This window comes from Ruditapes philippinarum, unplaced genomic scaffold (assembly GCF_026571515.1).
Source record: "Ruditapes philippinarum isolate M1 unplaced genomic scaffold, ASM2657151v2 ctg6220_1_1_1_1, whole genome shotgun sequence".
In the NCBI taxonomy this organism is placed as follows: domain Eukaryota; kingdom Metazoa; phylum Mollusca; class Bivalvia; order Venerida; family Veneridae; genus Ruditapes; species Ruditapes philippinarum.
In genome coordinates this window covers 18,835-31,090 of record NW_026857737.1, presented here as the reverse complement: position 1 = coordinate 31,090, position 12,256 = coordinate 18,835, and the positions used below count along the sequence as shown (strand labels likewise).

At 33.8% G+C, this 12,256-nt stretch overlaps 1 protein-coding gene across 2 annotated transcripts in view; it reads left to right on the top strand.

The window, feature by feature from the left end:
- Nucleotides 1-12,050, top strand: part of LOC132750754 (uncharacterized) — a 32,362-nt gene extending 20,312 nt beyond the window's left edge. For both annotated transcript variants that reach the window (XM_060740789.1, XM_060740790.1), the window contains exon 5: nt 11,315-12,050. In XM_060740789.1, coding sequence (XP_060596772.1) covers nt 11,315-11,913 — 599 coding nt within the window. In that variant the 3' untranslated portion in view covers nt 11,914-12,050. The remainder of the gene's footprint in view (nt 1-11,314) is intronic.
- Nucleotides 12,051-12,256: the final 206 nt, after the last annotated feature.

Below are 12,256 nucleotides of genomic sequence, written 5' to 3'. Positions count from 1 at the left end.
AAATAACAAAACCGTGTCAGATGATTAAATCATCCCGATCATCTGTAACCGACTATCTTAGAAAAACCAAAAACCTGAAAGAATCCCAATATTACATAACACTATTTTTCGCCATGTACCAATACTGTCCGTCATAAGGAGCTCACACTGCTCAAAATAAAATAGATAGCAAAATATTTTTATATAATGAGGTTTTCAAAAAAAAATGAATGAGGGAAGGTGAGGTTTAACCAAAAAAAAAAAGAAAAAATATAATAACAAAGTATCGAAAACAGAGGCTTAAAAAAACTGAGTCGCGAGCCGAGACTCTTTAGCGATTCCACACAAATTTAACGCCACGCCCCATTGACTTAGAATTCAAATCTTTCTAAACTAAAATTTATAAACTATCTTTCCTTATCTTTGTTGATTTGGCGGGTGACTAATATTGATTTGTCTCATAAATAACCAAAACTTTTAAATTTCTAAAAACAAAATAAAAGGACATGTAGGTGAAAAATCTATTTAATAGATACGCATGGTATGGTGTTTTCCCAACACCGGTCTTTATATCTCACATCTATTTTTTTCACCAGTGACCACTAGTTTATTGAGATTCCTTACAATTACGCGTCTCCAATTTTGTTCAATTATAATGTAATAGATATATTAAATAAAAAATGGTATATGTAGGGTACTGGAATATTACATTTTCATATAGCAACATTTATATTGTAAAGAATGCTCCAGTGTCAGTGAGACTAACCAATTTAAATAATGCTTTTTCTGGGATCCGACAGGATTTATACTTTATGTTTTTGTTCTAATATTAATATTATTTGTCCGCAATCAATAAGATCCTCATTTCTATCTCAATTTCCATCATTTCCATTACAGAAACATAGAGAGTGGGTAAGATCTTAGGCCAATATTCCAATATTTATATAGAGAAAGTTATTAAAACGACAATTGAATACTCATTCACAGAATGCAGCCCGGTGCCCTTTTTTCCTTCGAATAACGGCTTACTGGGAGAAGAAGGAGATAACTCATCCCAATTAAAATGACAAAATGTTAAACAAAAAAAACTATATACCCTACTGCGCCGGATAATAGTTAAAGTAATATTAGTAGAAACAGAGCATAGCTTTATTTTTCAACAACATTTAATAAATATATGATCAAGAATTAATCGGTTGGAAGTGTCTCAATAAACCCTTTTTAAAGTCGTCCGCCCCAACCCGCGGCCATTTTTGCCTTCTATTGCCCCGGGTGGGAATGGTCAAAAAGCAGAAATAATTAACATGTGAATGCACAATCAGGATGTTTTTCTTCTGTTTTCTGAAGAAGAAAAATATTCACAAAAAATTTGAGTGCTTGATGACAAAATAGTTGTTTGGAAGTAAATAACTTTTTTAAAAATATTTTATCATGATTTAATACACACTATGACGATCTTCAGTCAAGCATGGGGGCTTAAAGGGACAAAAAATCAGTAATTTTTTGTCGCATATATGCATAGCAATAATTCACCGTTATTAGTAAACTTTCAGGTTTTGACGTAGTCAAAAAAATCCAAGTTATATTCAAATTGTTTTTCCAAGGCGACACGAATATCCCTTTTTAGAATAACTCAGAGGTGTGAGCGCACTATTCTAAATGAATGCGTTTATTAATTTACGTTGGGTTCCTCCAGCAATATACTTTTTATATGAAAACTTACCCCAAAAAGATAAATCTTCTTCCATTTTATATTTTTACAACTTCATAAAGCATGAAAATTTTTTATTTTTATTCACCTGGGCACTGTATTTTTTCATCACCTCTAGCCTAAAAAACGGATGTGAGGCCCCAACAATAACCCGTAAAGCAAGTATGACCCGTGTGGAAAACGTGACCGAATAGACAAAAAAGCGGTGAAACTCAATTAAAATCTCCCCGCTGGTGGTTTAATCTTGGTCTACCGAAATTCTGGTATCGATTTTTAACACCTTACTATATAAAACACTTTGGAAGTAAAAAATTAATCGCGATTTTGTAGCCAAAAATGCAAAAATAATCGCCAATCTTATAAAATAATCGCAAATGGCGACTATGGCGACTGACAGCGTGAGCCCTGCCGTCTTATTCCTCCTTGTTGTTTTAGATTAATGTAGCACTATGCGCTCAAAAGTGAGTTAAAATTGTGATGACAGTGTGTCCGCCTTTAGTCGATTTTTTTCGTAAAACAACAACTCCTTCGAAACCACTTGATGGATTTTGACCAAATATGATTCTTAGGTTGTCCTAAAAAGTGGTATAAACGGTTTCAGTCTGGTGCAATAGTAGGTTGCAATAGATAAAAATAGACTTCAAATATGATCATTAAAAAACTTGTTCTCAGAAACAGTAATACCCTGTTCGTAGATATGTGACATGTATCATTGCATTGTGGTCATTAACAAAGGATATATAAATCATGCTCATTGGATGAAAAAATATTTATTTGCCCCCCATAAGGGTTCACCTAACTGGTATAGTAAGTGTACACATAAACCATTTAACTCATCGTTTATGCAACTATAATTCCATAGCTTACATATTTTGCATGTAGCACTGCCTAGTGGATATCTATAAATGTTACGTACGTCATGCCCCTGGGGTTAAAATATCCCACCTTTGTTTAGTGGCGTTGCTTAGTTTACATATACTTAAATAATAAATCATCTTCTCTGGGTTTAGATATTTAGATGAAGCATCATCTTGTAGGCAAGTAAGACACTTAGGCCATTAAGATGACTTCTAGACCCCTTGACACTCCTACCACTTTTTAAATGACTTTCCGACCCCTAGTGGCTAAGACTTTCCGACTTTCTTTAAATTGTTTACGTCTACTGAATGTGATGGACGCCTGTTTAATAAAGAAACACCTATAAAGTAGCACTCCTCAAGGCCTTGTGTTCATTAAGAAAAGATCAGCATCAGGATCAAGTTATCCTGATTTTATTTTCATTGTTTTATGTTACTTAGATTAATTGTGTTTTGCTAGATTTAAATGGTAAATTTTCAAAATGTAAAAAATGCTGTTTCGCAAAGAAACCAAACAATGGTTTGATAAAATCAACATTAAACAAAACAAATACAAAAATATTCGGATCAAAATAAAGATCAATTTTAGGATCAGGATCAATATTTGGATCAACTGTAAAATGCCCGTATCTTGCAGAAAAAACAATAAATTTCATTAACTTGCCATTGCAAGTCCAGTTTAAATTTTTCAAATTAATATTAATCTATGAGGATAAACAATGAAGAAATTATTAAAGTTTTTAGATTTGATCCTGATCTTGATCCTGATCCTTAAATCTTTGTGAACATGGGGCCACATGATAACAGAAACAAATACCGTCTTGCTAATATATTAAAATGACACTTCAAAATGATTATAGTTTAACATTTTTGCCCTGAAAACAATTAGTTAGCTTTTCTGCCAAACGGGATATACCTTCTTTTTTTACAATTTAACTACGGAATTTATTCGTCTTGGTTTCTGTTTAGTACCAGGACAATATCGCGGCTTGTGACCGGAACGCACAGAATTCGAGATCGTATCAAACATAGAGGGAAACAAATAAACTGCTTTCGTTTTGATATTTGTAGTAACTTGCTGCACTCAAAATTATAATTTATTAATTATACCATATCGATTTAAACTTTATGAAAGAACATTAATATTCTACACCGAGCGTACCGGATTCCGGGATTTTTCCGAACCACTGTTGTGACACGTCAAAATGTTGAATGAATTAACTTTTCGTAATTATACTGGCTACGCAGTAGATAATGCAAAGAAGGAACACAATAATTATAGTGACGCTTTTGTCAAAATTCTTTCTTCAATTAAGATGTCAGTAATAATAGATTTACACATTAAACCTAACCAGACCAGTATAAAAAATTAACCTTTTACTTGATTTTTTTTTTTCATTTTATCATCTTGAGTCCAGGGGCTTTAAACAAGATCTACTCCTTAATTATTTTGAAACTCTATTGCAATGATCCTTGAATAGATTTCTATAAAACAATGGCCACAGTTTTGGTATGTTGATCAATTTGGCCGCCATAACTAAAAATAGAAATTAAATATAAATGACATCTTTTCTTTAACTTACGCGTAGATTTTTCAGGTACTCTATAACTTATTGCTCAAATGGTTTCGTTCTACTGAGCAAGATGGTGGTTACAGCTAAATATATGATAATATCAACACAAACAATCTAACTACAGTGTTGTTTATGTAACATGCGCTTAAAGAGTACATATATGATTGTGATAACATTTTTTTCATACCCCATCCTCACGTTTTAGGTATTTACCGCTTTATGTCAACCCAGAATTACTGTCTTTTGGGTGGCATAACTTGGATATCAGCTCTGTTAAAGCCTTAAAGTGTGATTAAATGCAGTAATTCGTTACGATATTGTATCCCGTGCACATCACATAGTAAGTCGTGCCTACGACTTAGTAACACGTGCAATTCACTTAATGACTCGTGCACACAACTTAGTATCTTGCGCGCACCACTTTATTATCTTATGCGCTGACTCAGTAACACGTGTGCACGAGATAAAAAGAACAAATTTATGTCACCTCCGTGCCACCGTAGTTTTCTCTTTGAACTTTAAAGTTATATACTTAGAAACCTTACATACTTTGGCTCATATCATAATAGATCTTCCTTTACTGTGTCCAGTATATGATTAGTCTAGAGTGCTGTCTTCAACAATATAGAATAGATTAGAAAGGCTAAATGTATAACGGATGTTTAATCATAATTGATAAAATTTTAATTTATTTAAAATCAATACAAGTATCATGTTAAGAAAATATATTATATACATTCTTAGACTATTAAAATGTATTAGCTTATTTGTTTGTTGGTAATGAGTTTAATACATGTGATAGTTGGGACAGTTGAATACCACGGCTCACTGGGTTAAAGGTTAAGATCACAAGGGCATTGACTTTTCTGTCTTCATTTTGGCATGGATGTTGATCAAGAACATTAGGTGATCCCTATTGATTTCGAAGTCACTGGGTGACAAGGCCAAGGTCACGGGGTTCTTTACAACTATAAGCTAGTCTGCTCAAATGCTTAAAAATGCTTGTTCACAGTGAGTGTATTGATTTAGACTTTTTCCACATTTGAAGCATATAATTATGTTCTCATATATTCATCATAAAACACCACCAGGCAAAGCTGTATGGATAGGGTGGGGGTATTCAAGTCATGCAGTCAAAGGCAAAGGTCACTTTGATCTTTGCTACTAAAATCATGTAGAATACATCACTTAGCAATGCACTGGCTTACTAACCTCAGATTTGACAGGGAGGTTTTCCTTAAGCTCTAAATGACCACTGTTGATGCTGCCAAAGCGGTTTACGGGGATACTTACGCCATGGGAATGGCAGTTCTAGTTGTAATTGATTCAAATGGACCTGTACCATACTAGTAACATATTTGTAGTATATCCACAGCAGTTGTTTATCTTCTTAGGGTTGCTTTTTAAGTCACATCGAAACCTTAAATGTCATATGGCGAGTTTTCTGCTTTACAGGTACATTGGACCTCGAGTGTCCCTGTGTGCATTATTTCAGGCACAAGCGGGCACCTTAGTAGAATCATCGACGTATCAAAAGCTAGTTGAATAGCTTGTCTTTTGAAAGAATCCCAAGTGCCTGGCGGTATTCGAACTTTTTGGATGAACGGCAAGTGGCTCGAAGGCATACACTTAACAACACGGCCACAAGCTCCATATCCTGCAGTTGTTGCTTTATCTGATCTGTACAGTGGCAACATAACCGTAAGAGTTTGGGTCATAAACTGCATTTGGATCGTAGAAAAAATCGCATTCCATCAGTAACTTTAAGTACTTGGTTTAGTTGTTTGTTGGAATAGAGAAAATCTCAAATCTCAAATAGCAACTGAGTATATCGCTTCAAAGTATTGATGAAAGGCTCTTTCCTTTTTGCATCAATTTTACACCTCAGAATTTGCGCAGCAACGATTCAACCAGATACGGTGGCACAAATGTGACTTGTATGTGTGTGTGTTTTTATCAATGTACTGTGCACGAGATACTATTTCGTGGTCACGAGTTACTAAGTCGTGGCCACGAGATAATTATATCCTGGTCACAAGATACTATGTCGTGGCCACGAGATACTATGTTGTGGGCATGAGATAAATAAAAATCTGGAAACAAAGTGATCGCCCAGAAGCATTAATCACAACAAATTAACATGAAAAATGCAGACTCGGTTTGATTGAGTCTGGACATGAGGGATAATGAGTAAGTGCAACATCCCTCACGCTCCCTAGCACCGGCTTGAGCGGTACTCATTTCGCAACACTTGCTGGCATCAATGATCCCGAAGGACCAGAAAAATATAACAACACTGAAGTGAATTACGGGGCAACTTTTTACAGCTGCCACACAGCACTTGACACCTGCTGTTGTGAAGTATAAAAATCTAGAAACAAAGTGATCCCCGGAAGCATTAATCACAATCAACATATGTATGAAAAATACAGACTCTCTTTGATTTAGTCTGCACAGGAGGGATAATGAATAAGTGCAACATCCCACACGCCACCTAGCACTGGCTTGAGCGGTACTCATTTTTCAACACTTAATAGTGCTGGCATCAATGATCCCGAAATACCAGCAAAATATAACAACACTGAAGTGAAGTACGGGAAACTTTTTACAGCTGCCACACAGCACTTGACACCTGCTATTGTGAAGTATAAAAATCTTGAAACAAAGTGATCCCTCGGAATTAAACAAAACAAAATTACATGAAAAATCGGTTTGATTGAGTCTGCACAGGAGGGATAATGAATAAGTGCAACATCCCTCACGCCCCCAAGCACCGGCTATATAGCACTAGGAAAATTAATATAAATCTCTTGTAATCTGATTGTTTTTTTTTATCTCGTGCGCACAACTTAATTATCTGTTCCAACGACTTAATAACTCGTGGCCACGACATAGTATCTCGTTCCCTCGACTTAATTATCTCATGCCTACGACTAAGTAACTCGTGGCCACGAGTAAGTAGCTTAGCTCGTGGCCACAACAGTGTCTCGTGCTCATGAGATAAATAAAACACACACACTTTACCTTTGTGTCACTGTAACCAGATTATATACGGCCGAGATTCTTTCTAAAACATATTTCATGTTTCAAAAAAAAAAAAAAAATTATTATGGAACGCCATAGCCGCCTCCTATATACATACATGTATTCTAAAGTGATAATATGTTATGATTTTGCTAATTTATGATGTCGTAATGGTCGTATGGTGATATATTTATCGTTATATGGTGCTGTCGTTTGAATAGATGATGCTATCGTTTTCATATATCGGTTTGATAGATGGTGATGTTATAAAAGCGTATGTTGCTGTCATTTTATAGACGGTGCTGCGACTTAAATAATAGATGGTGATGTCGTTTCAATATATGGTGATGCCATTTTGAAAGATGGTGATGGAGTTTGGAACCATATATTGTGATGTGGTTCTGCTTTATGGTGCTATGGTGTTTTTAGATCTAATGCTGTTGTTTCGGTGAATGGTGAGGTCATTTGGAACCATATACATGATAACAGAACAATATATGAAAATCACAGCACAATCTAACAAAATAAAATCACTATATACCAAAATTATCAAAATGATAGCATAACCGATTAAGACCAGAATACCATTTCTCGGAACCATATCACCATTTATCAAAATGACATCGCCATTTATCAAAATCACAGCACAGTATATGAAAAGAGAGCACCATATACTATAATGACAGCAACATCTATCTAAACAACATCACCAACATCAAAAGCAACAGTAATTATTATTTATCATAATCACGGCACCATTTAACTAAAAGATGCCATCACTTTAGAAATGTGTATATACTCGGTTCCTATGATATCACGGGTTCTATGATATCACGGTATTTACATGTTATGCAACTACTAGTAAAAGTAACATATAACATAGCCCAGCAAATTATGCTTTTTATTATATAGACGATGGTCGCCCTTCGTAAATACCAACATCTGTGTAATATCAATTTGTAAAGTCGCTCGGTCTTGCTGTCGAATTATTCAGATTACATTTGACAATGCTATTATTTTCAAAACTGTCACATAAAACTACACAGAATCTGCCAATAAATTCAATTTTGTGAATAATGAATATTCGGGGAGAAAAACTTTTTGATTAAAATCTTCATATTTGACTTCCATATCCCTTAATTGTTACTATGTAATAATCCAATATAGTGGCAAATCATTTATTCGTATAGCTTGAATTTTATAGTCAGTTAACTGTTGGAAGTTTTCCACATCTTAATTTGAAGATTTTGACCCATCTGTCCTTTTATACTTGCATTTTTGGGGAAGACCGTCATGCCATAGTAACCTCTGAAATCACCCAAAATGGCAATCGCAACTTGTCAATCTTCGGATAAGGACACAGAACGGATGCTTTATTTCGTTCTATCTTACACTAAAAACTAAACATGTAACAATTAGTATTTTTTTAATGCTCGGAGTTTTTGACAAACTTCTTTCCAATATTCGAAGTAAAATAGAGAGAAATAAGAATCCCTAAAGAAAGCCCAACACGGCAAAATTGAAAATGTTGCAGGCCCCCTAGCACTAGCTTAAGTAAAAGTCCACCTAAACTATGTGAATTCATAGAAACAAATGCAAACAATACATTATTTATATATTTATTATTATGATTGTAGAAACCGAAAGTACAAAATGCCAACCTGTTGACATTTAGTCGGATTTGTTTAAATTGTACCCCAGTGGGCATTTTGAAATTCAAAATGGTTTTCAAACATATTTTCAATCATTATTGTACCGAAACAAACTATATTTTTCTTTGGATGTCAAAATAGAGAGAATATGAAGATAACACTCTCTGTTTCTGTTTACATCTGAAACAACGTGGTATAACTACTTTCAATCCGAATTTACTCCGAGGTTTTATAATTGATTATAGCCGAGGATGTTCCGATTGCCAAAATGGCTGACTATAGAAATAGTTTTAAAAATAAAAGACAGTTTTATTGAATATCTTGAAATAGAATTCGACAAACAGTTTTGGAAAAGGATCACTTATTAAAAAGAAGAGAAATCTCATTCATGTATGATTTTTATATATATTTTTTTTTGGATAAATGTTAAGTACCGTGCCCAGGCTATAAGGCAGTTATGGCGCTCCATAGATATATTTTGCCAGTCCATGACACCTGATTACTATTTATAGTTTAATGTTCATTACAGTTGTCAGTGCATTTCAAATTTAGTAATGACCGAGGCAACCAAAAGTTGACTTTTTGTTATAGAAAGATTGCAAAGAGTAAAATATGAAGTGAGATGCTCAGTGAAACAGTAAAAGAGGTATACTTGAGATATTTTGTATGAATTTCAGTAAAATATTTCCTACAAATTATTAATCAAAGTGCTGCAGCACTGAATGCGACGGACATGCAACCGGAGAGACATTAAGGCTTCTTTTAGAAAAAACAAAAACAAAACAAAAACAAAGCACAAAATATATAACAGAGAAAATTTGTTCCATACAAGTTCGAGATTTGTAGAGCAATATATTTTGTGATATAATTCAGATTTTCTACTTTCAAGCACTTAAATACAGAATGAAATTTATGCCTAAAAGCTCTGGTCAAACTTGTAAATCAGTGTCCTTATCGATTTATTCTAAGAAATGATATGTAAATAGAAAAAAACCTATCAACGAAATATTTCTAGAATAAATGCAGGCAAATAAACTTCAAACATAATACATTATACATTTGAGAATGCTATTTAGAATTGATTCGTGTTATATCATAGTGGGCATACAGACAATAAAATATAAGTCATTTGTATTTTTATTTCTCTTGGATATGTCTCATTAAAAAAAAATTGGTTAAAATCATCAGCAATTAATAGTGTATTTCTTAGATTTTTTTTATTTACAAGGTAAAGATGTAGAGGCCAGAGCACATCGTTTTTATTTTAATTTAAATGTCACTTAAGCACTACAGTGTTTAGTTGTCCTTTTCAACTTCACACTAAATTCCATTTTCAACTTGTTTGCTTCTTACAATTGTATAGCATTTCTAAAAGTATTGCATTACAATCCGCTGGTTTATTAATTACATGTTTAATGTGTACTTCCTAATCGCCTGTCCAAAAATCAGAACAGGAGAAGCAGAATCTATTTTTAGAATAGCGAAGCTTAACTCATATCATGACCTAGTAAAATATGTAAACAAACCACAAGAATCGGAAGTAGAACTGATATTATAACTTCCTTACCATGAAAGACTACATGGCGGTAAAGTGTCTTACATGCATTTTCAAAAATAGATATTTATACTAGCCATTGTACTGTATCTAATATATTATTAACTGCTGAATATTCAGCTAAACCCGCGGTATGAGTCACGAAAATAGTTCTTCTTTTATTAATGCGCGAGTTATCCTAGAGTCACGAAAAACTTTTGATTTGTTAATAATAATGTTTTGTATAATGTAGAAATATTTATTTCCTACTAATAATGTCTTGGAACTCAGAGGTTACACCTTTATTGTAGTATAATTTGCTGTCCTACTTTTTCGACAGCGGTAAATCGTTTCAGCAGTAATTTGCATATTGCGCAATAATACTACGGGACTACAACGTTTTTATCAATAATATACGTTCATATTTTAACTTGGATAACTTAATTTGAAATTGAAAAGGCTAAATATGGAAGACATTAAGATATCCAGACAAAGTATGGGAGTTTTGAAGGATCAAATTCATGTACTATTTCTTGGGCTGTTAATTGGTTTAGGACACATTGCGCGAGTGTAGCCAACGAAATTCCATGTGTAGATGACTTAGCTCTGAACGCGCCTGAGGGCGCGTCCGTCGCAAAAAGTGTGTTCGTCTGCTATTTTTAGTTAAAAAAGGCAGACGAATACAATTTGTATCAATTTCAACATTTTTGTATGTCCTATTTCTATTAGAAACTATTATAAAGTAGATCTAATGTTAAGGAATAATAAAAAAAAAAACACTTTTTTTGACATTTTGTTTCTGAACGATTTTTGTTGGCTTTTCTTTCCTTTATTAGTGAGGCTAATTGTGTTTTATATACATGTATTACAATATATATGTACACACTGACACCTTTATAATTAATTAATCATATCAGTGTTTGTTTGTTTTTATTTCATCACCTGCATGAATAATACTTATATGTCAATTATTTCCATTTCAGATCTGAAGGATGAACTTATAGACTGGTACAACACCTATCAGAGTACAGTTCCTCTTTCACCACTCACAGATGATGACCATACCCCTCTAGCTGGGTTCTACATTATGCCAGAAATTGACATACAGACGAATCTTCCAGGTGGAAGGAAAGAAACAACTAGAGTCAAGTCGTTACAGGACCTGTTTACATCGGGTAGAAAAGTTTCAAGGGAAATATATTTATCAGCGGTCGCTGGATTTGGGAAAACAGCATTTTCAAAATATCTCGCTATAACATGGTGTCAAGCTCATAAAAAGGATGAAAATTATAACCATTTTAAAAAAGAAGAATTGGAGGCGATATCTGGCTTTGAGTTTTTATTTCTAGTGCTATTGAGAGACGTAGATACAGAATGTGATGTTGACAACATGATTGAACAACAAATCATAAATAATCTTCGTTGTAAATCTGAAATACCAAAAACTCTTTTAAATGACATTTTACGCAATGAAAAATGTCTTGTTTTACTAGATGGACTTGATGAATGGTTCATCCTGACAACGATTGTTCAAGACTTCCAAAAAGTATTCCTCATCGGTATGCACGTGAAAAGTGTGTAATCCTAACAACGACCCGGCCATGGAAGCTTGGAGTCTCAAACTTGAAGACTAATCAAGTAGACAAAACAGTGGAGCTAGTTAAACTAGATAAACAAAATGTAAGGCAGTTTAACCTAAACGCAATGAAAATATTGAAAGGCAACATTGAAGAAGAAAAACTGATCAATGAAGTTTGTAGATTTGAAGAGGAAATTAGAAACCATGACCTTGATGATATGGAATCCACCCCTCTCCTGTTGCTATATCTTATATGTTTATGGATTGCAAAAATTCCAATAGGAAATTCCGCAGTAGAATTATATACAGGCATTATACAGCTCCTTCTATCTAGAACAGAAAAGTT